Source organism: Phoenix dactylifera, chromosome 5 (assembly GCF_051530095.1).
Source record: "Phoenix dactylifera cultivar Ajwa chromosome 5, Ajwa_hap1_PhDact_Kaust_v1.1, whole genome shotgun sequence".
NCBI classification, from domain to species: domain Eukaryota; kingdom Viridiplantae; phylum Streptophyta; class Magnoliopsida; order Arecales; family Arecaceae; genus Phoenix; species Phoenix dactylifera.
In genome coordinates, this window is record NC_143194.1 from 40,007,637 (window position 1) to 40,035,417 (window position 27,781).

The following is a 27,781-nucleotide window of genomic DNA, read 5'->3' on the forward strand; positions in this document are numbered from 1 at the left end:
TTGTATTTTCGTGCCTCAATCCTTCTTATTGTGTTTATTTTGATATTCAGCATTGAAATTGAGTGACGATGTCAATTTAAGTGAAATTGAGTTTGTCTGCCTACTTATTTCTGCCAACAAATATGCATGCTTTTGTGGTCTAAAACATCTTTCTGTTATGAAGTTGTTAGTGGTAATCTGTAGGAGCAGTCTATATCCTATTGTTGCATGGAGCATCATCTTCTTTATAATACTGTCATAAATATGTATGCTTTTGTGGTCTAAAACATCTTTCTGTTATGAATATGTTTGTGGTATTCTGTAGGAGCAGTCTATATCGTACTGTTGTATGGAGTATCATCTTCTTTATACTTATCATGCATCTTTATACTTATCAAGATCAAAGTGATTCAAGAGATACTATCTCTGATGCTTCACTCAAGGATTTGGCAAATATTTACTCATGCCTGGAACTTGTTTACTCAAACAATGTTTTCTACGTTTTGCTGGCTAGAGTTCTCCAAGCTGCTGCCTATCATGAGTGGTAACTGCAAAAGTTATTTTAGGCACAAGATAGTATATTAATATGTTTATACTTAAAAGTGTGATGTTTGTGCATGATAGCACAGGACATTTCTTTTACTATTTCTTCATTGAGAGTGAACTTCAAATTGATGCACTTTTGTAGTTCTAGATATTGTTTGTCTTCTTCTTTAAGACAGTAGAGGCTGCTACTGTTGTTTCTCTGTGTATCATTTGTTGTTGGTAGTGCTCTTACACATTTTAGTAATTCATGATTATTATAGTATGGCAATCCTTCCTTTTTTTGATTTTTTTAGTTATCATTATTTATGGAAATTAATTAGATACTATATGTAAATTTTCTTATTCTTTTATCAGATGTTTCATTCCTTGTCTCAAGAAGGAAATTCATGGAACCCCATATTTGGAAACATTGTGGTGGTAAAGTTTCTTAGGAAATCAAAGAATTTTGTTTCAGCACTTGTACACGCATTTTGTTATCTTGCATAGAAGATCCCGTAGAAGATATGCGGTAAAAAGACTGATTTCATGTTATCTGAAGGGAAAGCAAAATCACATGTACCCTTGCTGTTTTAAATTATTTTGCTGTTTCCTACTTCTATCAATTTAAGGGGCCATTGCTTGGTGGAATGGTAAATAGTAAAAGACTTGGGCTGACAAGCATAATAGTATATGTTTGAGTTTTTCATTATTTTGCACTAACCTCATTTTTCTCCACTCGTGCTCGTTGATTATGCATGAGTTTCATTCATATCTACATTCTTTTTTTTTGAAATTATTTCCTTGTTGTGGGCTTTTGTTATTACAGCATATATATCTTTTTTTATACACATAGAGTGATTGCCGACTAACCCGAACTGGACAGTTCGGCCTGTACCAAACCAAATTGATGCCGACCGGGAATGGTTCAGCATGTAGGTCATTTTGGCTATAAATCAATCTCCCCTCACCCTGAGGGTTCTCGAATCTCTTGTTCGCATTCAATTCTTCGTGGGTCTCCTTTGTTGCCGATTGTCATTCTGCTTCATTGGTAAGCCTTTCCTCCCTCTCTCTTCCCTTGCATCCATGGTGGTTCCCTCCTCCGCTGTTGCCGCTTCTTCTTCGCCGCCAGAAAGAGCTTAGGGGATTCTTATCCCCATCTCTTTCACTCTGACTCTTGCCCTCTCTCCCCCTGCATCCACGGCAGCACCCTCCTCTGCAGTTGTTGCTTCTTCTTCACTGCTACGAAGAGATAGGGTTCGAAATAGAAGAATTTTCTCCCCAACAACCACACCCTGCTGCATCCATGGCGGCCCTCGTCCCTTCTTTCTCTCCTCATTTTTATTATGCCCTAGAACGGCAAGCTATGGATCCATACTATACCGAACTGATGGCTGGTATGACCTCCAATACTGGTTCGGCGATCCTTGCTCATATATCTATATTTGCATCTATATATTCATTTCCATGTCATCTTTTCTTCTTGTTGATCTAGAACTTGCCGCTTGCAAGGAAATTTATTTTTTGCTTTTGAGTTCTTCAACTACATTGTGTGCATAAAGTTATTCCGTATATCAGTTACTTTTTCATTTTTGTTATTACCAATCTTTCAAATCTGTTTTGGTGTCAACCTCTTAGTCACTTGTTGGTGGTTCTCATGAAGGTAAAGTGGATCTATAGTAGCTTACCTTTTGTTCTAGATGTATCAAGGGTTTAATAGTTATAGTCGTTAATATTTTATCAGTATCCTAGCCTCCGTTGATGGTTACTGTTTGGAGTGCTGAGCCTTCTTTTAGTTCATTTGGTCCAGAATGATGATGAGGACATGGTCTATATGTACAATGGATACATTCATAAATTAATGATGTCCTTTCTTTCACAACGCTTTCTAGAGACAAGGTCTGTACATAATTATTCATTTGGTCTCCTATTTTTTTAATGACAATATAATAACCAGGGATAACATACACATGGCTGAAATTTCAGGATTAAATTCTTATTTCTCATAGATTTTTTAAAAACTTAACTTTTTTTTTTCTTAAGTCATGGAACTAAGCAGAATCATTGTATTAATGTAGGCATGTACGTGTTTGATGTGGGGAAAAAAAGACGTTGTTCAGTCAGTCCATATCTGCCCATAACTTTGCATTCTACATGCAATGGAATATATTGTACTTCTTAGTGTAATCATGTGATGCATCCCAATCTTATTGAAATTAAAAATAGGAAGTCAAAAAATATCTTACATCAAATTTGTTTGGGAGTTTGGATATTTTTAAATCATTAATAATTTCCTTTTGTAGATCCATACTGAAGTGTCACAGCAATTCCCAGGTCCAAGTAACATAGCAACTAAAGCTGTTTAGGATTTCTTTTTCCTTGGGAAAAGAAAGTCAGGAGATTTTCTATTTTCGCTTTGTGAATTAAGCTTACAAAGGGCATAAATAGGCCTTATCAGCCTGTTGGCCCAAAGGCTTGCCTTTCAGAGTTCCTGCTTGAAAGTGTGGAGCCCAATTTCGAACCAACTTATATAAAGTCGGACCATGACATGTCACCAAGAAAAGTTTGTATTAGATAGGTCGGATTTTGAGCTCAAGTTGGTTCAGCAAGACACCTTTGCTTGGGTTGTGTATCAGACCCATAGTTACGGGCCTTCCGGTCTTTGATTTGGCTTGGCTTCTCCTTGGTACTACAATAATACTGGCTAGAGCTAGGCCTTAAACCTGATTAGCACCCAAATTCTCCATTCAAAGGCAGGCAACAAGTTTGCAACTACATGTTTCTATTTTCAATTGTATTAGTATGAAATATATGTTGTCCTATCAGTGGAAAGTGTAATCTCATGTACAAGGGGTGGTAAAATAGCAATACTGACATCACCAAGACAGGCTGTGCAAGCTTGCAAGGTATACAAATTATGGTATCATTTATATGCCATGCATTAAGCTAGGACGCTGACATTCTTGTCTGCATGAAATAGGGCAGCACGTAAAAGTCTCCAGTTATTAAATGCTCAAAACTTGCATTTGCAGCCAAGGTCTCATGCAACTGTGCATCATGCTTATGCCATTTGGGGACACTTGGTAGGCTTGTCGAACTATTTGGGGATGCATCAGCACAGCAAGGTGAGTAGCAGCATCAAGAGGTTCAAAACTACCAGTCCAAGATATTTAGGAATGCATCCTTTTGCACTTAGGCTGGTTTAATCAACCAAATGCACTGATAACATGCTTGAATGGCATTAATTTCAAGCAGGAAATAGAAAACAAGCTGAGCTCAATGTACACTGTCGCATGTAGGGGTGGCAACGGGTTGGGTTGGGTTTGGGCAGCTTTAGGGGATGTGTCAAAAAACCCACGACCCATACCCAACCTATTAACAATTGGGTTTAGAAAAGCAGACCAAACCAAACCCATTTATTTATAGATGGACACATCCTGCCTGCCAACCCAGTTATAGATCTTATCTTAACTTGTGAGTCATATATCTTAAGAATGAATACACATGAGGGCTAGGACGAAGGGACCTGGGTTGGGCATCCAAATAAAGTTAGAAAGTGGAGAGGAAATTAGAACATAGAAGAAAACACATTATCATTCAAACAAAGCCTTGACTAGTCTATTGCGTACCAAAAGTTTTCCACTACTGGGACATAGGACCAGGTTTTAATGGCTTATCCAACCTATGGTGACCCATTGGGTTGTGGAGCCAGACACAAACCCATTCCATATATGATCAGGTTTGGCTATCCTAAACCTAATGCATCAATTAAAACCCTTTCCGATACTAGCTCATTTTGGGCTGGTTCAGGCTGGTTGGGTGGTTGAGGTGCCACCCAAGCTATACGGCTTGTTCTCCCATCAAATATCATCTTGGAATTGGTCGGCCAGCAGTGGGTGCGAATTTGCACTGAACTCACATTAGCAGCTTTTTGAGAAATTGATTTAGATTATTAGTCATGCTAGCACAGTTTATTGCCTTAAGATTAAAGCCAGGGGCAATTCGGAATCAAAGATTTTGTCTCAGGATAATTCATGATGGTCAAACAATCCCATTGAAAGGCAAGGAAGACACTAAGTTTTCTAAGAATATATGAACCCTGTACATGACATGCTAAGTTATCTCCAAGAACTTCTGTACTCCATTTCTATTCTTAAAGAAGGAAGAGTAGGTCAAAAGGGGGACACCCTGTTAAGTTTTAGAAGCAACTGGCACACACCCCCCCCCCCCCCCCCCCCCCCAACCACCCGACACACCAACACCCACCCACACACAGAGAGACGCCTGTGTGAACATAATTTACAATCACTGTGTTAACATATGGTCCTAAAGGAATCACTTGAATTAGAATTCTGGGCCTTTTGCTAGTGTTTGATAGATCAAGAAATCAATATTTCGTCATGATATGTTCTAGTTAATTTATTATATCAGGATGTTATGATGATCTTCTCATTTTGGTGTGTGATGACTCAGCAGAATGATTCAGAACATAAAATGAGTTTGTGGATGTTCAATTATGCGTTCAATTTCTTTGTACATAAGCTTTCTCTTGTTCAATCATCATTATGTAGTAGGTGAAGGAAATGAAGGAGAAAGCTATGAGTGTTCTTAGTCTACATATCACATATATATATAGTCCTACATAATCTTTTGTAGCCCAATAAGGCAGTGAAAAGTTGTCTTTTGTTGACTCTGTTAGCTAGTAAGTAGATAGGAAAAGTGAATTGTTGTGCAATTGAAGATCCTCATTGTGATAGGGGACGTGACAGATGAAGTATTGTATATGTTATTGCTTCTACTTGCTTCTTATGCATCGACAATAGCACATGTTAACTTTGGCACGTTCATGACATGCGGTTTGATCTGAATGAAGCTGAAGCAAGAAGGGAAAGATATCCATCTACCGTATCTTTTCTTAACTTGCTAAATGTGCTGACTTGCTACCAGGTAAGAGATCTTTCTACTGCCCTCAGCCTCCAATCTTGTTGTCGATTTGTAATTAAATAGCTTATAGTTTTTGGTTTATCAAGTTTGTGGGGATCTTTAGGTCTGTGTATGGCCTGGTATTTGGGCATTTTCCTCAGAGAGCCAATGCCGATCTTAGTGAAAAGTGCCTGTTAGTTGTTACTTGCCTCAGCACTTCTGAACATGAGTATTGTTTTTACGTATTCTGTCAGAGTCTGCCTTTTAGTTGAGATCTTGGAGCGTCAAAGTATTCTTAACAAGTGTTTGCCTTTGGATATATTCTTAAACTCATTGTTGCTGACTTTTTGATTGACTTTTCTGCGAGATTCTCAGCTAAACAAGAAAAAAATGTCATATGCTTGATGAAATTCTCTTCCAGAAGTTATGAATGTGACACCCTGTTTTTGGGCATGGGCTAGCTGGGTGGAAATCAACCTAGCTTGCAGCGATCCTCGCTGCAATGGAGGGCAGAGCCGCGCGACATCGCTAGAGCCCTGTCCCTCTTCTTTCCTTTCCGGCAAATCTCCTCACTGGCGAGCTCCGGTTTGGGAAGGATAGCGAGAGATCGCAGAATCTGCGGTCTCTTCCCTCTATTTCTTCCCCTCCCTGTCTGCTTGGGCTCACCAAGCCCTTCTTCCTCCTCCATCCCTCTCCCTTCTTCTCTCCCTATGATTTACGGTAGAGACTAGCAACCTATGATAATGATAATGCAGTAGAAACATTTGATTGCTATTTGCTAACTATTTGGATAAGACCTGAAGTGTTGCAAAATGGTGAGAAACGGGTTGCTTTGCAAATGCTTATAGTTATCTTAGTATGTAGTCCACTGGGCAGAAAAGGATGACATATTTGTCAGTAAATGCAATTATTACCTTGTTAAATTTAATGTAAGAGCCATTGAAGTTTGCTATCTTTTGTTCTTGTTAGATATTTCTCCTCTTTTCTTCCTTTTTTTCCTCTTTAATGTTCAAGATTTGTTTTTCTGTATACCTCTGTGTCTGAAATGTTGAATTAACAAGTAAGAACAAAACCCTCCATCAAATTATAGATTTTGTCAAGGCAAACCAATCAATTTTTGATCAAATTTTAAGACAGGATGTTGCAGTAGCTGTTGGGTTGACTTTAGAGCGGATTTTCCTGTTTAATGTTCAAGATTTGTTTTTTCTGTATACCTCTGAGTCTGTAAATGTTGAATTAACAAGTAAGAACAAAACTCTCCATTGAATTATAGATTTTGTGAAGGCACACCAATCAATTTTCGATCAACTTTTAAGACAGGATGTTGCAGTAGCTGTTGGGTTTACTTTAGTGCGGATTAATCTTGCTGTCTCTATACTCAGCAAGGTAGACCATATTACATGTTGAAGTTGATGTCTGAGACTTCTTTGGTCTTTTCCTCTGGCAATTTTAGTGATGTTAGAAGCATGGTGTATTTTATTGGTTTGGCCAAACGAAGAAAATGCTGAGTATGGCTTTGTTCAGGAACTTTTTTCCATGATACGTTTTCTTTTTCTTCTTGATGATGTGTCTTCCAGTTTTATTCATTCTTCAGAATCTATTTACTTCTTCGCTTCTAGATAATTACCAAACAGGATAATGCTAGCATCACATAACAATGATTTTGTTCTTACTTTTGGAACAAATTTCTAATCTTTCAGCCATGCTTTAGCCTGAGATTATCTTTATTTTCTGATCACAATGAAGCTCATGTGGTTGCAGGTAAAAAATATTTATTTTGTCCTATTCAATATATGATTTTTCATGTGATTTTCTATATACTTTATATATTTTCCCCTTTTCTTTTCCTTTGCTCTCTTTTCATGTGGTCCTGAATTTTATCTTTTGCATGGGAATCGGTTTCTGCATCCGATATATCTTTTAAAATTTCTTATACTGTTGTCCTTATAACACTTCCACTACTATGTAAATATTAGGAAATAGGTATAACAAAAAATTTTGTTATAACTATGTAAATCCTGTTGGAAAAAAAACCAAAAACTTTGGGTGAAAAATTGCTTAACATTATGATCTTTTCTCACTAACATAAATTGTTTGCTGGTTGTAGTAATATGTCTAACTTGTTTTGGTTTTATAGATTCAAGACATTAATGAGCTATCAAGGCAGGAGGTTGATGAAATCATCAATGCAACTATGCGACATGATTGCATCTCTTCTTATGATAAGATCTGGAAACGGTAAGAAGTATGCCTTTCTATTCTTTTGACTGGGAACCTTTCTACCAGATTTAAATGTTCTAGGCATCCATGGTTTCTATGATCCTGTTAAACTGCTAAATTGTTAAGTGTTATTAGGCCTTTATACTGTCCTTCAAAATCTGCTCTGAAAGTTTATTATTGAGCTTCAAGAGTGAAGTTCACACCTATATTTGCTTTTGCCTGCTCTTTTTTCTCAATTGCCTGCACAGTCATGAAACTTGAATTTTCCTTTTGTCATCTTAACAATGTGCTTAGGTTTTCTTGTATCATTCATGCCTGAAATCTATGTGTTTTAAAAATGTGGGCTATCAATGTTTAGATACCTTATACCTTTGATTTTCTGTTAATATTAGTAGCCTAAGCATTTTGATATGGAATTCCAGCCCTCCTTTTAGATTTCTAGAGGTCCTTAAATCTCATTGTAGATTTGCTGGGGTTTACTGCATCCTACATGAGACTTTCGCCTCTCTTTATTGACCTTATCCAAATCACTTACCATGTCAATCCGATCATACATGATTGAAGTTGTTCTAAAGATTCTTTTTGAAGGGGTGTAGCCAATGTCTTTCATATTGTCTAAAAAACCTTGAGAATGAAACTATAAGGGCACCAGCAAATAACCTATATCTAGAAGGTGACCCGTAGGGCTCCTTTTCTCTTTTGTAGTTGTCTGGAAGGTGGAGGTAAGGTTGTTGCCCATCTCCATATTGAGGGTTCATTTGTTGCTCCTAGTGGAGCTGATGCTAGCTCATGGTCCTCGGTTTGAGCTCCTCTCCATAGTTTTGTCCTTGGTGGCTGTGGTTGGAGGAGGTTTGTCTTGGATAGAACAAATGGCCACATCTAAGGAAGTAATTAAGTCTCACTGGATCTTAACCAAAACAGATTATTTTCTTGTGGATATTATGATGGAAGCTAGGAAGCCTTAGCAATACTTCTCAGTTATTTCTTGGTAGGAAATGGTCAACTACCTCCCAGGCAAGCTAGAAAAGGTATCAAAGGGTGCAAGAGAAGTTTCTCATTTTAATTGTTGGAGCTATATGCCTTTTTTTGGTTCTGACAATGAGAGGATAAGTTCAAGGTTTAGATTAGTGGCCGTTGGGTTGCCAAGTTCTCTGTCTCGACAATTTTCTGGATTTGTTGTCTTGCCTCCCAGTTTAGTGCAGGGAAAATCACTTTTTGTTGTTCTATCTGAAGCGAGCACGTCACTGGTCCTAGAACTTGACTGGTGACATGTAGGCAAGGACAATAAAAACAAAACAACTTGTTACATGTCCATCACTTTTCATCTATTTTCGATTGATGGCTTTCGGTGCATGGTGATCAAATTGAACCCTATGTAATATAGACTAAAGAGATCCCAAACTCTAACAAGTACTTTGCTCTAGTCTGCTATGGATTTCAAAATGACTAAATATATTGCCCCACCTTTCTAACACTAGGTGAGTTGATCGTAGATATATTGACATCTATAATCTATATATGATATTAGTATATAATGTAATTTCTCGCAAAACGCGCTTCAGTCATTAAAGGGGCATGTTCTCATATGAGATTTCGCATTCGCGAAAAGAGAAAACAATGAGTGGATGGTCTAAGAGGTCATACCTCCAATCTCCATGGATGGAGGCAAAAAAGTGGGCATAAAAGAAAATTACAATCACACTCTTCTCATGAGTGTAGCACGTGCTGTCGATCTAGTCTAGTTTTTATAATGTTAAAAATTAATAGATGATCGTGTACTATTTGGTAAAAGGAAAGAAATTATATTCTACACTACATGCACCGATGTGGCCGTGTACCATGCCAATCATGTTGTCTCCCTCTTGTGGGCTAATCAGCTAGACGAACGCATGATAAATGGGGCTGTGGTAACAAGATGAGGCCATTGGCATGGTGCATGTGGCATGGAGTATAATTTGATAGTAGAAAGGGCATGTTCTATGCGTATATACATACCGGTTCTGATTTTGGAATTGGTGATCTCTACGGGCCGAGACTTGGAGATGTAGATGCCTTCATGTGGACCTGAACAGTCTAGTTTATTTTCATCTGCTTACCTAGGCTATTTTTATCTCAACCAAACATCATTGCACCTCACAAGTCCTACCAGCGATTTAAGTTCAATGATACCAAACTATCTGTTAAATTCCATAAATATGTATTATGTAATTGCTAAATTAATGATCTTCTAAGTTATTGTTTAAAAAAAAGGAACGAAACAAAATTAGAAATTTTTGTATGTATATACTTAAATTAGGGTGGTGTTATCGTCTCTATGCAGTGTGGAAGATGATGGGAGGTGAAACCAAAGTAGAAGACAAATTGGGCAGATGAAGGACGACGCATGAACATGATAATTAATTGCTAAATCAAAGTGATGCAAGCATGCTTCCTTCTCATATATATTTATATTGGACCATATGAATGTATATAATGTGTATATATGTATGTGTCTGTTTGTGGTTACTAGAATGCGAGAGCTAGCATGTTGGTACTGGAGCACTAAAGAATACGAGGAACTATATATATCATTTGAACCGTAAAGAAAATTCTAGATTTTGATATTTTAGACCCAAAAAGGAGTAACAATAATGGTGGAAGCATCATCACTCATTTCTCAAAATGATGCAAGCCCTAGCTATGTCAAGCATTATGAAAAGCACCTTCGACGATTTGAAATGCGGACACCTTTCTATATATTAGAATTGACCCATATAGAGTAGGAGACTGTGTGATACTATGCAAAGCCCACTCAATCACACACAAACAATATGTTTTTATTAAATGGATGGAAACCAATTTAGCATTTAGGATGCATGACCATGAGTCGTATCTCATCTGATACATAATACAAGATGCCAGAGTATCGCTGTCTGGCATTAATATTTGAAATATTAAATATTCAAGGTCGAATGGGAGAGTTCAATGGAAGTTGTGGGCATGCATGTTTCTACTAAACAAACTGTAATACCAAAACCAATAGATTTTGGCATCAGATTATGCTCCGAGTCTGAAATTCATGAATTATTCTGCTAGGAATGGTTATTCAATACAGGGATAAAAGATGATATTCAATGTTACAAATGTGGCCTCGGCTAGTTGAGGCATTGAATTTGTGGGATGACCTTACCTATTGAATTAACATGGGCATTGTGGCACGAGGATTTTGCTGGATCGTCGCTACCCTCCCAGTAGAGACTGACATCCTTCATCACAATGCCTTCGCAAGGTATGTCTTTGCTACAAACAAGGCTGATGGCCACCTCTTGCACAGATGACCCATGTAAATCCACAAAACGCACATTGCTTACTGCCACGGATGATGACTTTCGCCATGGAATGAAGTAAAATTAGAAGAAAATAATCATCAGAACAAGTACTAGAAATGCAGTAATAATCATTGGAAAAAAGTTCTCTTTGGCATTACGGGAAAATTTACAATTGAACTTGCTGTTTATGAAATCACGATTCTTTAGGATGATCTTTTTATTGTTATTAGCCTTTCAGGAGTGTTAATGTATTTTGAAATATTTTTTTAACATATACAAACTAGGCTCTAGTCCAAGCAAAGGCTATTGTGGTTCAGTCCTGGAAGGTGTTCACCAAGCGTTGTCATAACTTGTTCTTATGTTCAATCTTCCATAATCAAAAAAATAAGTAGGTATAATTTTCTCCTCTAAAATAATATAAGGATCCAGACAACATTGTTTTTGGGATTCAGTTGAAGCTTATTGTAGTATTGAATGGGGGTTATTTCGGCTTACAATTAAGTAAGCCAATAAACCTTGAATGGTATTGTACAACCTGCAAAAGCGTTATATAGTGGCCATGTAAGACCTCAAAAAATTCTTATTAATGAGGAATGCATATTTTTTATTCTTTTGTTCTTACCATTTCTTAGTTTAGATATCTGTAAAAAAAAAATCCATGCATTTTAATGACTTAGGAGGCTAACCTCAGCAGATCTTTGCCCATCAGGGTTGTAGTATTGATCAATAACTATGGGGGTCTTGACTGAAGTGAAGTTAATGTGCGCAAACAAGATTTCCCTTGCGAAGCCCGACCCTCCCTGCGAGCCACCACAACAAATAAATAAATACATAAATAAACTTACAGAAACTAATGTTGTGTTTGAACTAAGATGGCAATGAAATAAAAGCAGCCATGTGCAGATTTTCATTGTCATCTTGACTAACTGATTTAGATGGGGATTATGGTACTGCGGCACCGGTACCTTAGTTCTTCTCCTAAGTCAAACTAGGACCTGATTCAAATCATAGGGGAATTTGGGGCTGAATTCTAATTTTGGCCTCAATATTGCAAGCAGTTTTTAAATGTATGGGTACTAGAGAGAGGCAGCATTAGCTCTATTAATGTTTTATTTAATCATTACTGAGCCCGGGGCTCGACAGTAAATATTGAAGATGTATAGGCACCCGTGGAGCCCTCACGAAATTATATAGACATTAAGGCCATTATTTTTGTTAGACATTAACATAATATATACTTAAACAATAATTATTTATCCTTATCACATAAAATAATGTTCAATAATGAAAAATTAATTTTCTAAATCACTTTTTATTCATAGCTTCTTTGCAATTGATATGAAATTAAAATCTTTAACCTTAAAATAAATGTTATAAAGATGTGTGTTTGTGTGTGTGTAGAGAGAGAGAGAGAGAGAGAGAGAGAGAGAGAGAGAGAGAGAGGTTATGTATTACTGTATCTCTTAATTAATAGTCAAGTAATTATCACTATTTAGTTAATCATCATTATTATTAAATAATAATTTTTGTAGAAACTGCTATAATACATTTTAACGTTCGTTGTTTTAAGCCATGCAGTGATATTATGGTGGTTGGCTTTTCTTTTCGCAAACTTTTTTTTATTATTTTTCTTGAAGAGGAAGGGATGCATGACTTCGATTACCTGCCACGTCTTGATCCTCACACCCGTCATAGCTTGAAATATATGGCAATGGGCGACAAGAATTTTCTCAACCGTAGATTTCTCACCATCTCTTCCCAGACTTCCAATGCTGTGAAGGACACATGATGGATCAATGCAGCGGGTCAGATTTTTAATTGAATATAGAATATTTTGACAAACATAATGATCAACCTCAAAAAACCCCCAATCGTAACCAGAGAACTGTTTAAAATTGGTGCGGTGAGCGTGGGGAAGACGAGTTCCAGTTGTCCTGCGGTGGGATTTAAACACCCAAAACAAAGGAGAAAATAGGGGAATTTGGGCTCCTAATGGAGCTTTGCAAAGTTTTTTCTTATTCACGGGAAGGAAAACTCAATCGAGCAATGAAGGAGGACGGCGCCCCCCTCTACAACTCTTTTATATGGCCCCCAACTATGGCCATGACTCACCCTAATCCCTAATCAAACGAACTCCAAATTAAGTCTAAATTCTGAACTAAAACAAACTTAATTTGGAAATCAACTTGAACCAAACAAGGACTCAACTAGACTCAACCAAACCAGAATTCTAAAACAAAAATACTAAATCAAGGCTCCATGCTGGGTTTCATTATGGTCCTGCATCAGTCCCCTCCACTTGAACACAACTCGTCCTCGAGTTCTCATCTGGGTATAACTGCTCCTCAGGGTTATGGTATTCATAGATATCAGTGATATTAAAAGTCTTTGAAATTTCCATATCATCTGGTAGGTCCACAACGTAAGCATTGTTATTGATCCTTTTCAAAATTCTGTATGGGCCGTACTTTTTTGGCTTTCATTTGCTGTAAGTTCTCACGGAAAATCTTTCTTTGCACAGGAAAACCATCACCATGTCGCCTTCTTGAAATTCTTTGTGCCTTCGATGTCTATTTGCCGTTGATTTGTACTTAGCATTTGTGTCCTCTAGGCGCTTCTTCACCTCCACCTGTATAGCTTGAACCTCTTCTGCCAAATGTTCTGCTGCCACACTCTTCCCAAAAATTTTCGGTAGGCGCGCCAGATCCAATGCATGCTTTGGTGCCTTTGAATTAACAATGGAGAAAAGCGACCTTCCGGTTCCACTATGGACAGCATTGTTGTAAGCAAACTCTGCTTGGGCCAAGGCATAATCCCAATGTTTCGGGGTGCTCCCACAAATACAACGGATCAAATTACCCAGTGTCCGGTTAACCACTTCCGTCTGTCCATCAGTCTGAGGATGCGCAGTGCTGCTGAAATTTAATGAAGTGTCAAACATCCTCCATAGAGTAAGCCAGAAGTGACTCAAAAAATTGGAATCCCGGTCTGAGGTTATAGATTGTAGTACTCCATGCAAACGAACAATCTCTCGAAAGAACAACCTTGCAATGTGGGATGCATATGATGTCTTCTTGCAAGGGATGAAATGCGCCATTTTGGAGAACCTATCCACCACTACGAAGACTGAGTCTACCCCTCTTTGTGTTCAGGAAAGACCCAATACAAAATCCATTGACAGATCCTCCCAAATAACATTTGGCACAGGTAGAGGCATATATAGTCCAGTGTTTTGCAACTGCCCCTTCGCTATTTGCCAAGTATAGCACCTCTGAATAAATTTTCCAACATCTCTTCTCAGCTGCGGCCAATGATACCTTTCCGTGAGACTGGCAATGGTCTTGTCCCGACCCATATGCCCACTAAGACCGCCACCATGAAGGTCTCTAATCAGCTTCTCTCGCAATGATGATCTGAAAATACATAAGGAATTGCTCCGAAATAGATAGCCATTCTGAATGTTGAAGTCTCCAGTTGCTTGATGACTTATACACTTTGCCCATACATCCTTGAAATCCTCATCCTCTGCATACAACTCTTTCAAATATTCAAACCCCATAACCTCTGCCTGCATGGTAGTCAGTAAAGCATTGCGTCAACTCAAAGCATCTGCCACCTGATTCTGTTGCCCGGACCGATGCTTCAATACAAAGGAAAATTTCTGCAAGAAGCTCACCCATTGAACATGCATTCGGTTCAAATTGTTCTAATTATTGATGTACTTCAAGGCTTGATAGTTGCTGTACATAACAAATTCTTTTTGAATAAGGTAATGCTCCCAATGCTTCAACGCACGGATGATGGCATAGAACTCTAGCTCGTAGGTTATCCACTTTTGCCGTGCTTCACTAAGTTTTTCACTGAAGTACTCCATGGATCGTCCTTCTTGAGTCAAAACAGCCCCTATGCTGACCACAGAAGCATCACACTCCACTTCAAATAACTTCTCAAAACTCGGTAATGCTAGTACTGGTGCAGAAGTTAGCTTTTCTTTTATCAATTCAAAACTTGCTTGTTGCTGCTCCCTCCATTGAAATCAGCCCTTCTTCATGCATTCGGTGATGGGAGCGACGATGATGCTGAAGTTTTCCAGATGAAACGCCTATAGAACATCGCTAACCTATGAAAGCTGCGAACTTGGCTAACATTTGTAGGAGGCGGCCACTCCCGTATTGCCTTTACTTTCTCTTCATCAACATGTATGCCATCAGCCCCAACAACAAATCCCAGGAACACCAAGCGTTGTGTAACAAAATGACACTTCTTAAGATTAACAAACAACTGATTCTCCCGTAAAGCAAGCAAAAATGCTCTCAAGTGCTCCTTATGCTCAATTTCATTGCGACTATAGATCAGAATATCATCAAAGTAGACGACAACGAACTTTCCAATAAATGATTTTAGTTCCTGGTTCATTATTCTAATGAAGGTGCTCGGTGCATTGGATAGGCCAAAAGGCATGACCATCCACTCATATAACCCATCCTTCGTCTTGAACGTCGTCTTCCACTCATCATCAGGACGAATCCGGATCTGATGGTAGCCGCTCCGTAGGTCAATTTTGGAGGAGACCTTGGCTCCTTCTAGCATGTCGAGCATATCATTCAAATGGGGTATGGAAAATCGGTATTTTACTGTTATCCTGTTGATCGCACGGCTGTCCACACACATGTGCCAACTCCCATCCTTCTTCAGCGTCAAAATTGCAGGCACTGCGCACGGACTCATGCTCTCCCGGATCAGCCCCTTCTTGATCAAATCTTCAACTTGTTGCTGCAGAATTTTGCTCTTCTTAGGACTCATGCGGTAATGAGGCAGATTGGGAAGACTTGCACCAGGCACCAAATCAATATGGTGCTGAATATCTCGCATGGGAGGCAGTCCATTTGGTAATTCTGCAGGGGTGATGTCTTTGAACTCTGTCAGCAATTCTTTGAACTCCTCGGGCACCTGCTGCATGATAGGCATCTCCAACCCCTTAACAACCAACACCATAATCTCTTTAGCCCCCTTGAGTTCCGCCATGAACTGCGCACCAGAAACTACAAGGAAAGACTTCCCCTCTACTTGAGAAGTTTTAGGGGTAGGCTTCTCTTTCATGGGCACCAACAGAATTTTTTTACCCTGCCATCGGAACAAGTATGTGTTGTCTCGGCCCCTGAATGTAACATCTGTGTCATGTTGCCATGGACGCCCGAGTAGAACATGACATGCATCCATATCCACCACATCGCACACCACTTCATCCTTGTAGTACCTCCCGATGGACAATAACACCCTGCATATATTTTCTACTCTCGTTTCAGCACCTTTCTTAATCCATCCAATCTTATAAGGAGACGGGTGCCTTTCTGTCTTCAATCCCATCGCATGAACCAACATGGAGGAAATAATATTTTCGCTGCTGCCGCTGTCAATAATCACATTGCACACAGTTTTGTTGATAGTGCAGTAAGTTTTGAAGATGCTGTGGCGTTGCGATTCCTCTTCATTCCTTGGGGCAAATAGAATTCGCTGAACTACGAAGAAGGCCGGAACTCCCTGATCCGGCACCGTCACCTCGACGTCTTCATCGTCGGTCTGCCCCTCTTCATGCTCCTCCTCCTCATGCGGCACTTCTTCTTCATCCTCAGCTTCGACTACATTGACTGCCCGCCGCTTCGGACACTCGTTAGACTGATGCCCAACCTCCTGACATTTGTAACATTTTATAGGCATTGGTCTCTCATAGGGGTTGCCACTACCTTTTGGAGCCGCCTGCTGCTTGCTGAAATTTTCGGCTCCTCTCGATGTGGATGTCGGTGGTGGTTGACTCGAGGTGGTCGCCCCTTCAACAGTCTTCTGCTTGACTATGGTGGAGCGCGAGGACGATGCTCAATTTATGGGCTGAAATTAGTATGCCTTCCATGTCGATTGCGCCTCAAGTTTTAAGGCCAAACTTGTGGCTTCCGACAGGCTCCACACCGGATATAAATCCACCTGATCTCGGATGGCCGGCTTCAATCCACCGATGTACCTCGCCACTTGCTGATTTTCTGTTTCCGACAGGTTGTTGCGGGCGTTAAGACGGTTGAACTCATCCGTGTACTTGGTCACCATCCTAGGGCCCTGTCTGCAATTTTGATATTGATGGTAGAGCGCCTGCTCGTAGTCAGGCGGGAGAAAACGGCCACGCAGATGTTGCTTCATCTTGCGCTAGGTGGTGATCTGTATCTTTTCTTACCGTAGGCGGTTTTGTTGCAGTTGATCCCACCATACATATGTTCCACCTTTTAAGTTATATGCGACCAACTTCACCTTCTTCTGTTCTGGGATTTCCATATAATCAAAAAAAAATTCTACTTCGGCCAACCAGTCCAAAAATCCCTCAATGTGAAGATTACCATTGAATGCAGGGAGGTCCACCTTTAATCTGAAATCAGGGGAGCCCCTGTCACAAACGTCCCAAGGGAACCTATTTCTCATGGGTTCCGTATTCCTCCCTCGTGCGTGGGCCCTGTTCATCCGTGGACATGGCTCCTGTGCTTCGTCAACAACTGCATCTTCATCAGGGGGCCAACCGTCAAAAGCCATACCTCCACCGTGAGGTCTTCGGTCGAGTCCATCATGCTTGCGGCCCGCATGATCTTGATTCCTCCAGGGATGTTGCCCACATAATTCGTTGGCCTCTTTGTGGACGCCGTCTCCAACATGGACTCGCCGACCAAAGGCCGCGCCTCCAACGTGAAGCCTGCGGTCGAATGCCTCAGGCCGGTTCCACCGTGGATGCAGCCCACCGATGCCGTTGTCAGCCGCTCCTCCGTTGGGAAGGCATCGTTCGAAGGCTCCTCTGGCCCGTTCGCCCCCATCGAAACCATAATCACCTGGATGCAGTCGCGGCCCACCAAACGCCTCGTAGACCGCTTCCTCTTCTTCCTCGTCGGACAACTCCGGAAGAACCTGTTGCTGACGCCGGTGGGGCGGATCCCGTGCCGGTACCGGTGGACCGTGAGGGAGATCCTTAGGGGCCTGCAAACATTTCCGGTTGTGGTCGATCCGCATGCCTTGGAGCGCTTGTTGGATGTCACGGACGACTCCTTCCAAGCCGCGGACGGCCGTCCATAAGGCCGGAATCCCTTGATTGCCATCATCGGGATGAGCGTTGGCCACACTATCATCTGCCATCGAGCCAGGGGAATCCTCGCTCTGATACCAAATGGTGCGGTGAGCGTAGGGAAGACGAGTTCCTGTTGTCCTGCGGTGGGATTTAAACACCCAAAACAGAGGAGAAAACATGGGAATTTGGGCTCCTAATGGAGCTTTGCAAAGTTTTTTTTCTTATTCACAGGAAGGAAAACTCAATCGATCAATGAGGGAGGACGGCGCCCCCTCTACAACTCTTTTATATGGCCCCCAACTATGGCCATGACTCACCCTAATCCCTAATCAAACCCTAATCAAACGAACTCCAAATTAAGTCTAAATTCAGAACTAAAACAAACTTAATTTGGAAATCAACTTGAACTAAACAAGGACTCAACTAGACTCAACGAAACCAGAATTCTAAAACAAAAATACTAAATTAAGGCTCCATGCTAGGTTTCATTATTGTCTTACATCAAAAATAGAATGACTTACTAATTGGAAGTTGATTGTGTCCAGGCTATAGACCTGTCGAGAATCGGATCCAAGTTTAGACCAGCCGGAGCTATCTTTATCCTTATTGACATTTATAGGCTTGACGTCACTGAATTTTAGTTCAGCTGGTACTGCCTCATGCGATAAGCAAGAGCGGCCCAGCTCGAGAGGAGTACGGGCATTAAGGTTGGGTGTGGGGTTCGAACCCTTCACCATTGTTAAAAATAAAATTAAAAAAAAAACAAGCTTTTTTTTAAAAAAAATTAGAAGGGGAGGGGGAGGGACCAGCCCATCCGCGTAGCAGCCCCCACTGGGCCCCCTTCCACCAGAAAATATTCGATACAAGTCGCAGGTTTCACGTGCCTTTCTCGACCATGGAAAGAAAATATAACCGCCAGCAAGCCATCTGGACGTGAGATATCCGGTCTCCTAAGTTAATCGACGTCCGTGCGTTTCGAATCCGAATAATTTGGGCGGAATTATCGTCCCTTACCGCTGGGCTACCATCTGTTTTTTTTTTTTTTTTTGGTACAACAAATACAAGCTAATTAATGCAATGGAGCTAATCGCTGAATCTTGATTTAGATGGCACCACCCCTTGGAAAAAGGCGAAGGGCGGGTTTCGATTCCGAAGAGCATTTAAGTTCTCTGCTCCAAATAGTATTCAATATTAGTTAATAAGAAATAGTTAGTGAATACCTGATACCATGACCGGGCCCACATCTGATGTGAGTGATGTTAACATCTGAGCTGCCCGGCCCAATCGCTATGCAATCGTCCCCTGAAAAAAAAAAAAAAAAATTATAAAGAGTTGGCCAATCTAAAGGGCGAGATAAAAAGATAGAGAAAGAGGGAAAAATACAGGCAAATACATAGAAGAGGAGGAACGAGGAGTGCTTAGAGGAGCCCCAAATTAGGCAATGTTGTACGACATTGGAAGCATGGTAAAATTTGGAATTGCATGAAGTTCCCTTCTGTTATTTATGAAATAGAGAAAGAGTTTTAGATAATTTTGTAATTAAGGGCGGACGAGAGGGACAGAAAGTATAGAGGCCACGACATTGTGAGCGTCGTATCTGGTGGGCTTAAAAAGATATATCATCGGACAATACATACACACCTGACACCCCCACAAGTAAAATATCTTATTAAATTATATACATGTGTTGCGCACCTGTTCCAATGATTGAAGCGGTGATGAGCACGTGCTGGGAGTGCGCGATGAGAATGCCGTCCGTATTTGGGCTGTCGCCGGGTGCCGTTATGGTGACACCTTCGACGTGGACCCCCACACACGTGTCTATCGTCATTTGCTGGGCGGGGCTGTCTTTTATCTTTATTCCGCTCACTCGCAGGTCATCGCACCCGATGAACGATAACGTCTGCCACATGAAAAAGGGGAAATTAATTGCTCTTTATTTCCTCTTTTTAGTCTATCTCTTTCTCTCTCTTTTAGTAGAATTACTCGACGAGTCAACGTCGAACGGTTATCAGCACTTCTAAAAACAAGTGAAAGGTGGTGACACTCACGTGAGGCGGCCGGGTGCAGCTCTGTGGAAGGAGAGGGAAAGAACGAAGCAATGACATCAGATGGAGACTATTATAAATAACAATGAGAATAATAGCAAAGAAAGGATAGATGTAGAAGAAATATGCCACACATTTTCGGCCACACATTTCCACCAGACGGGGCCTTGGCCGTCGATCTGGCCTCCCCCGTGGACCGTCAGGCTATTTATGTCGCGAAACGTGATCAAGCTTGCCGCTCCGTTCGTCCATAGCCTGTCTAAAGCTATGACGTTTCCACTCACCTGCCAAAAAAACTCCTCTATTTCAATGATCTCTTAATTTTTGTGACTCGAATTATTCTTCTGGTAATTTTTCTTTAAAATATTTCCAGCAATCACATTCAAAAGGGAAGGTTAAATATGAACTTGATGGTCGACGTTCCCATTTTAGCTGTGCACATATTCCCATTTTATTTTATTTTTCATAAATATCGGACTTAATTATATATACATATATATATACCTCTCTTATGTTTTTTGATATATCTTAATTAGTGCGCATATTGTTTGTGTAGTATAAGAGAAAAGAAGTTGCTTGATTGAAGGTGGAGTACCTGAACATGAATGCTGGAATTGCATGGGCCTTTAAAGGTTATTCCGTCGAACAATAAGAATGTCTTTCCGGAAGGAATGAGAAAAGTCGGATCTCCAGAGTCTGCGCAGGCTGCTCTCCAAGATTTTAACAGTGCCTAGGAAATCGAAAATAATTAGCATTTTGCCTGCAATTAATAGAAAATGATTTTCTTCTGTTTGATGAAAGCCTAGGATAAGAATGTCGCAGGAGGCAGCAAATATTTCTTAGATGAAATTTTCGTTTATGGCACATAATTAGTGCAAGCAATATAAACATGTTGGCCACCTTCTAGCAAGCGGGAAAAATTATTGGCATTCTCCATCAAAAGAAATTAATCAGAAGGAAGCCGAATTACGCCGGATGTAATCTCAAAAAATCTACTAGCTTTAGGGAACAGTTATTCTTACATCGGTATCATCCGAATTTCCATTTCCAGTGGCTTGATAATCAACAACATTGTAAAGCTGAGGCCTAACACCCAAGCAAAGAGCTGAAAGCCACAGTGCAAGCAATGCTGCAACAGCCTAACAAATAACAATAACAATAAAAACAATAAAAAAGAGATCAATGTGGTGCGATCAGCCCAACCAAATAGAACGTGTAGATCGGGGACCGCCCGGCTTAGATCATGGATAGAACCTGCAAACTAAGATGTCAGGGAAGAGGGGAGAAAGATAAGTGCTCACCATGGGGTTGAGCTTAATTTGCTGCTGCTACCACGTTGAAGCTCCAACCCTCCCAGATGGCTTGTTATAGACAGAAACGACGCTGCATGCTGGCTGTCGCGACTTTATGTGGTCGCCTGAGTCACCACCACTCTAATTAGCATCAGGCCACGAAGAGAAGTGGTCGTCGACTATGACCGGCCAAAACCGGATCGTTCCGGGTTTGAACTGGGTAGCGTGTCACGTCTCGTGATCAATTGCCTTCGTCGCTTGGGTCGGTTTGGGTTCAGCTGCCAACTGAGGCCTTCCTTGGTCAGGCGTTACCCCGTACCATTATTGCAGCGCACATTTAATTCCCAGTCGAGGAGCCGAAGAATGCGATGCATCTCATGCAGGAACATGCCACTCGCTGGTCCACGCCGCCGGGCCCGACTTGTGGCGGCTAAGTCGTCTCGTTTCAGGCCATGCCCATATACATAGTTTCCTTACGGTGGATCGACAGATAATGCGGTCAAAATCTAACGGGGGCATTAATTAACAAAATTCTAAAGACACAGCATTACTCTATCTGTTAATTACTCTGGAGATACTAGATATGAAACTAATGTGAATCGGCCCAGATATGCCTCAGGCCCAGATATTGCTGCTGCTGATATCATCCAACCAACCAATGGTAGCCGGACACGTGGTAAGGCGCCGTAAAACTATTTAAATTCTTTCCGGTGGACGATGGTTACAGCTCGGATCCAAGATCGCGCGTAACTGAGACGTACGTCCGCCGTCCCCGATCAACCTACATAAACGGCATCCTGGGGATTCTAGATACGCTTTCTTTTTTTTTTTTTTTTTTTGGTGAAAAAATAGGAGGGGAGGGGGAGGGACCAGCGCACCCGCGTAGCAGCCCCATTACTGGGCCCCCCTTCCACCAGGGAATGTTCGATACAGGTCGCAGGTTTTCGCGTGCCTTCCCCGACCCGTGGGCTCACTCCACTGGGTTCACCGCCTCACGTGTGGGTACGTCACCCCAGCGCCACCTTGGTACAAGTGGAAGGAAAGCATAACCGCCAACAAGCCAGCCGGGCGTGGGGCATCCGGTCCCCTAATTTAATCGACGCCCGCGCGTTTCGAACCCGGGCAACTTGGGCGGAATTATCGCCCCCTTACCACCAGGCTACTACCTTGGTGGCTAGATACGCTTTCTTCACCACTCTCTCAAATCTCCACTCCTTTCCCAAAATCTCTAGTTGACTTAGACATGAAGAGATGGCACGCATGAGGAACTAATTCCATATGTCGGCCTAAGCTGTATGTAGATGCATGCAGTTGCTTAATTAGAGGTACGTAGATATGGCAAAAATTTTATTCCTAATTTTACTTGTGTGAAGGTAATGCTTGATGCTTTATTAAGTAGTGATTGCAACCGGTAGCTTAATATTGTTGGGATAAGCTGGATACTTAGAATCTTGACATCGTGACCATGGAGACAATAGCAAGAGGAAGTGTTACAGGGCATCGACAATTTCGACGTATGCATCGAAGGAGACGAGCCGATGAAGAAATTATTATTCAAGCGAGTAAAAGAGCTGCATTGTTTAATTGTTGGTTCAACAAATCATTGCATGTTGCTGTAACTGTGGTAATAATGGTGATGGCTATCAAGGAGTTTTACGATATCTACAAGTTCAATATTGTTGGCAAGGACATTGTAATGAGGGAGAGTGTTGAGATTCATTACCAAGTTCTAATTTCATTATAATTTGTTTAGGTGGTTATTAGTTCTAATGACTTTAGGATTCATGCTGATATTAAGTTAGGTTGAGCCTTAGGCTCAATATACTTGAGTTTGTTTTTAAGTTGACCTGGGATAGTGATATTTTCGTCTTTTAGGAAGAGATGGTAATATTTTTGTCTTATAGTAAAAAGAAAGAGTGTGTGGTTTGATAAATAATGGGAGAGAGTTTCGCGAAGAGAGTTGAAAGAATTTTTGATATGTCATAGAGAGGGAGAGAGGCTTCTTGGAGAGATGGGAGGGTTTTTTTTTATAAGAGGAGTTTTCGGCCTTCATTTTTTAAAATTAATGCTGTTTTCGCAAAAAGATGATATGCCTGCCCATGCTCCCTGACACAGGGGAGGAGGCCCTATGGACTTGGTGGAGAGGAGAAAAGCAAAAGAGAAGAGCCACAACGGCATGGGACTGTCGATCCGGTGGCAATAGTTTGCTGGTGCAAATGGAACGAAAGAAACGTTCGTAGGATTGGCAAAATCAACGTGGCGGACGACGGACGAAATAATCTTCGTTCTTCAAAGCTGGACAGCTTGATACGAGGGAAAGCTAAAGTCCAGATCAAAAACAAACGTATTACTCCAGGACCTCGCAGGCAAAGAAGAAAGTCGAGCAGTGCGAGCAAGCTGAAAAGGTGGAAGCTTTTACTCGTAGAGGCCTCTCATGCATGCAGAGTCCCCTCCACTTCGACTACGTCACGCCTGTTTTCCCATGCAAGGGAACCCAAGGAAAACCTTGGTCCCGGTTTCTCCTTCACCTACCACGTACACGTTAGGGAGGTCAAGAGGACACAACTTTGTAAATAAGCTTTGCACATAAATTAAATTAACCTCGGGCTTTATTAATCATTAACAAAGTCGGGCGGAACACTGCTCCCGCTCTACATCAGAAAAAAGAAAACAACGTCATCACTTGATGATGGACGTTGGCTAGAGACAAGGCACGTCTGGGTGCAGGAAACCACTGGTGTCACCATGAACGTTGATACAGCAGGCAGATGTGTCTTCCCGTGAGGAAACTGCGGTGAGGTTCACATTGGCAAGGTGCATGAACTCCAGTGCAAGGAACATTTCGGCTACAATTGAGGGTCACGGCAGTCTGACTCATCGAGGTCCCCGTACGTGAAGTGAGCAAATGTCACGTCGCTGATGTGCACAGCATCAGCCTTCACAATAAATCAAGAAAAAAGTTTATATCGGTTAATATGAAAACATTAACAATCAACTTTAATACATAAAAATACCTACACCAGAGAATTGGTATATAAGAGAAGTAAGATATACAACTAAGTTCTTATTTTTAATCTTCTCAGGTAACGTTTTGTTTTTATCATCAGTAGAACAACTCTCTCTTCCCGGGACGAAAAGGACAAACCATCCGCTGAGTTAGTCAATCAGCATTTAGCCAATACTCAAGGTATCTCATTGAGTAAATTTTAAAAGAAAAAAAAAAAAAAAAATTTGTCAATGCAAGATATTTTCACGTTCAAGTAGTTATGACAGGTGTTAGTTGCACTAACTTGTTTTCTAAATCACAAATAACACGCATTAATCAACCATACATACCTGGGCTTCACATGTTTTAGGGCTGTCGCAGTAGTATTGGTCTATGATAATAGGATTGTGTACATTGGTGAGATTAATATGCTCAAATGATATACGGCTTGCAGATCCCTTACCTCCCTGCACGATAATTGTATGATGAATTAAGCAACTCTCAATATAACGCAATAAAATAGGGAAAAGTGCAGTTTTAATTTCGACCTGCCATGTCTTGATCCTTGCTCCATTAGTGGTATCAAACATTTCTACATGTGAGACATGAATCTCTTCAACTGAAACTTCGCTCCCTTCCTTTCCTAAGCTACCCACGCTGGAAAAAAAAATAACAAGTTGAAAAATGATCAGTGTCGTTATAAGATATGTGGTTTGTCACAAAAGGAAAAAAAAATAGAGGGTGAGAGGCGGGTGGGATAAAAAGAGCTTGAAAGTAGATTTCCACCTATTGGTCTAGAGCTCTCATGATGTAAAAGACAAGGAGCAAGCCATTCTTGAACCATAATAGCCTTTGTAATTTACAGGGATTTTGTAACAACTTTACCAGAGCAGAGGATTTTGAGCACCACTTAAGCAGTGTGGAGAAAGGAAATGGAATGGAATATTTCTCCAAGGTGGAAAACCAACCTTATACCATGGCCTGGTCCACACTTGATATGCTTGATAACTATATCATAAACATCGTCTCCTATAGAGATGCAGTCGTCGCCTGCAACACATGAAGTACAGCATATGAGTTATCATGAAGAAGAGGGACGGAAATCTTAACCTGTTCCTATGACAGACTCCTGGATATGGACATGCCGCGAAGCTTGGACGTGAATGCCATCGGTGTTGGGGCTGGTTGCAGGGGAAGTGACGTGGACCGAAGTCACGTTAACATTCTCGGAACGGTAGATTGTGAGGTGCATTTGTGGGCCGTTCACAAAGCTCACCCGCTCACCACGGTGCCATTGCACTGGTCGAATCTTAAACCCTGGGCCCAACATGATATATCAATTTGGTTATAGCATAGATTGAACGTACATCTACAACTACACTCCAGCACATTCATTCCAAGAAGCAAGGCTGAAAGTGGATCTTATCATGCCCATCTGGATGTGTTTTCATATTCAAAACTATCCGAATATGGATAGAAATTGGAGCCTCCGACTAACATCCGAATCCGTATTCATGTCCGTCAAAGAAAAATGGATATGGATATAGATAGACAACTGTGTGCATGTGCATGGGACTGGACCTGAGGTGTTCCTCAAAGTCATCCTCAGGTACAAAATTTAAAGCTAGCTAGGGCGAGCAATCGAGGTGATCCAATGATTTATGGCTTTGGGGCTGGATTTTAAACCATCACAGGATCATCCTAAGGTCAGGCCTAGCTAAAACTTATTGAAGGATGCTTAATTTAGGGTCTTGTTATAGGATCGATGTGCGGTGTTAGAATTGCATGCAGCTGAAAGCACAATAATTCCAGTAACATAAATTCGCGGGCAACTCGAAAACAGCCAGCTCAGGTAGAGTCATTTCGACATGGGTGCAGAGTTCAGCTATTTGGCTAGCAACATTTGGACCCCTAAGCCATGCTTCAACAAGAGACACCCTTGAACTTGGATTTTGCAAAAGCATACGCAGCGCTTACCGTTGGGGCAAACTGGGTGCATCCCTGCCAAGAAAAGCAAAAAACAAATTGGAAGGTTAAAAAGATGGTAAGCTGCATTATCTGATGGCACGCACGCTTGCACGTACGCACACAAACAGAGAGTGAGAGACGGAGAGAGATTAATATTTTGATAAAGAAACATGATATGATGATTGGATTAAGAATCATTGAAAAAAGAAGTATGCATTCTAAGCAGTACAAGTTTCGAGCGAGCGCCTGATTGTTGTTACGTTTGCAAGATTTGGCCCACCAATTGTGCCCTCTGCCATCAATGAGACGAGAACCAGCAAATGTGAGACCTCTCACCGAATCAAAACGTAGCCATTCGGATGCATCTTTATCATTCCATGTATCCAGGGTGTCAGGTGCGACTATTGTTCCTTGAAGCTGTCAAGAGGACATAGCACCAAATTAGGAAAGGAATTAGCTACCTTGGTAAAAGTGGATAACAATGGCCCAATGGGCCGGAAGCGGTTCAGCCCAACTCATATCAGCCCATGGGGGTCCACTGCAACATAGACACGATGACTGCTTATGAAAAGAATTTATTCGATCGGTTTCCAGTGTTGACCTGAACACTGACGCTAGTGGACTTGCACGGGCCATCGAATACTGTGGGCAGTACAAGAAACGTCCTACGTGCAGGGATGATCATCGTTGGACGGCCCGTTTCGCACCCACATGTTGCAGCCCATGCGTCTTTGAAGACCTGCAAAATAGCATATTAAAAATGTAGAAGAAATGCTAGGTTTTAGTCTCTTCCGGTTGCATGCATGCAGAGAGCCAAGTGTCAGTATCGAGTAGGGAAATGCAGAAGGAATTGCGATGTACTTGAGTATCATCTGTGTGGCCATCACCAACAGCTTTGAAGTCTAGAACGTTAAATTGTGGTTGGCCGCGAGACTTGGTCACGCCGACGCACGTCAAACAGAACATTAGCACCAAGTAATGTATTCCCTGCACAATTAAGTGATACTGTCTAGAAAAGAAGAAAAGAAAAACATATGTGATAGCCATAAAACTTGGATGATAAGTTCCTCACCATGTTGTTTTCCGGAAGCAGATAGACAGGACTACAGTTGTTTTTTGGAAGCAGATAGGGAGGACTACAGTGTATTTTTCAATTTGACAAAAGCTCATTTTATAGTGAGGACAGGAGCTAATTCATTGCAAAGCAATGAAAATTTTGGTCATCCTCATTGACAGTTGTCATGTTGTCTAATTTCAACCAAAACCAAAATTAGAAACAAAAAATATTTATGCCGCACGAGGGGGAGTTGACTGCCAGTTTTCAAATTTCTTGCTTGTTCAAATGTAGTGCTCTTTGCCGGAATCCTATCCCAATTTTGATTAGGCAGACAGTAAGTTTCTAATTCATTTTAGTGAATAAATTATTCATTGGAACCGTG

The 27,781-nt window shown here is 41.1% G+C and overlaps 2 protein-coding genes across 11 annotated transcripts; one reads left to right on the forward strand and one right to left on the reverse strand.

The window, feature by feature from the left end:
- Positions 1–535: 535 nt before the first annotated feature.
- LOC120111531 (uncharacterized) lies at positions 536–11,350 on the forward strand. 10 transcript variants are annotated; one of them, XM_089931097.1, is made up of 6 exons: positions 536–1,552; positions 1,709–1,898; positions 3,534–3,626; positions 5,375–5,448; positions 7,562–7,662; positions 10,720–11,350. In XM_089931097.1, the coding sequence occupies exons 2-6, from the start codon at positions 1,808–1,810 to the stop codon at positions 10,742–10,744; spliced, it is 384 nt and encodes a 127-aa protein (XP_089787223.1). In that variant the 5' UTR covers positions 536–1,552; positions 1,709–1,807; the 3' UTR covers positions 10,745–11,350. The 10 variants fall into 10 exon arrangements, 3 of the variants coding, with proteins under 3 accessions (XP_089787223.1, XP_089787222.1, XP_088579013.2); XR_016413451.1 differs by lacking the exon at positions 10,720–11,350 and adding exons at positions 7,125–7,185; positions 9,965–10,582 and having other exon boundaries at positions 551–1,898; XM_089931096.1 differs by having other exon boundaries at positions 549–1,898.
- On the reverse strand, positions 10,616–27,308 carry LOC120111530 (polygalacturonase-like). The gene is made up of 16 exons (XM_089923575.1): positions 27,204–27,308; positions 26,944–27,081; positions 26,603–26,759; positions 26,352–26,375; positions 25,485–25,691; positions 25,343–25,424; positions 24,710–25,031; positions 21,119–21,235; positions 20,692–20,826; positions 20,231–20,380; positions 20,100–20,120; positions 19,744–19,951; positions 19,269–19,350; positions 12,616–12,724; positions 11,639–11,752; positions 10,616–11,009 (listed from the first exon to the last, which is right to left on the reverse strand). Exons 1-16 carry the CDS (start codon positions 27,306–27,308, stop codon positions 10,779–10,781), a joined length of 2,202 nt encoding a protein of 733 aa, XP_089779701.1. The 3' UTR covers positions 10,616–10,778.
- Between the last annotated feature and the right edge of the window lie 473 nt (positions 27,309–27,781).

Coding starts and splice junctions, on each gene's coding strand:
- LOC120111531 (XM_089931097.1), top strand. CDS start 1,808: ATGGCGGCCCTCGTCCCTTCTTTCTCTCCTCATTTTTATTATGCCCTA. Junction 3,627..5,374: donor GGATGCATCAGCACAGCAAG/GTGAGTAGCAGC, acceptor ATCTGAATGAAG/CTGAAGCAAGAAGGGAAAGA. Junction 5,449..7,561: donor ATGTGCTGACTTGCTACCAG/GTAAGAGATCTT, acceptor TTGGTTTTATAG/ATTCAAGACATTAATGAGCT.
- LOC120111530 (XM_089923575.1), bottom strand. CDS start 27,308: ATGTTCTGTTTGACGTGCGTCGGCGTGACCAAGTCTCGCGGCCAACCA. Junction 26,760..26,943: donor CCACTAGCGTCAGTGTTCAG/GTCAACACTGGA, acceptor TCCTCTTGACAG/CTTCAAGGAACAATAGTCGC. Junction 11,010..11,638: donor ATGGGCAAAGATCTGCTGAG/GTTAGCCTCCTA, acceptor CCATGGCGAAAG/TCATCATCCGTGGCAGTAAG.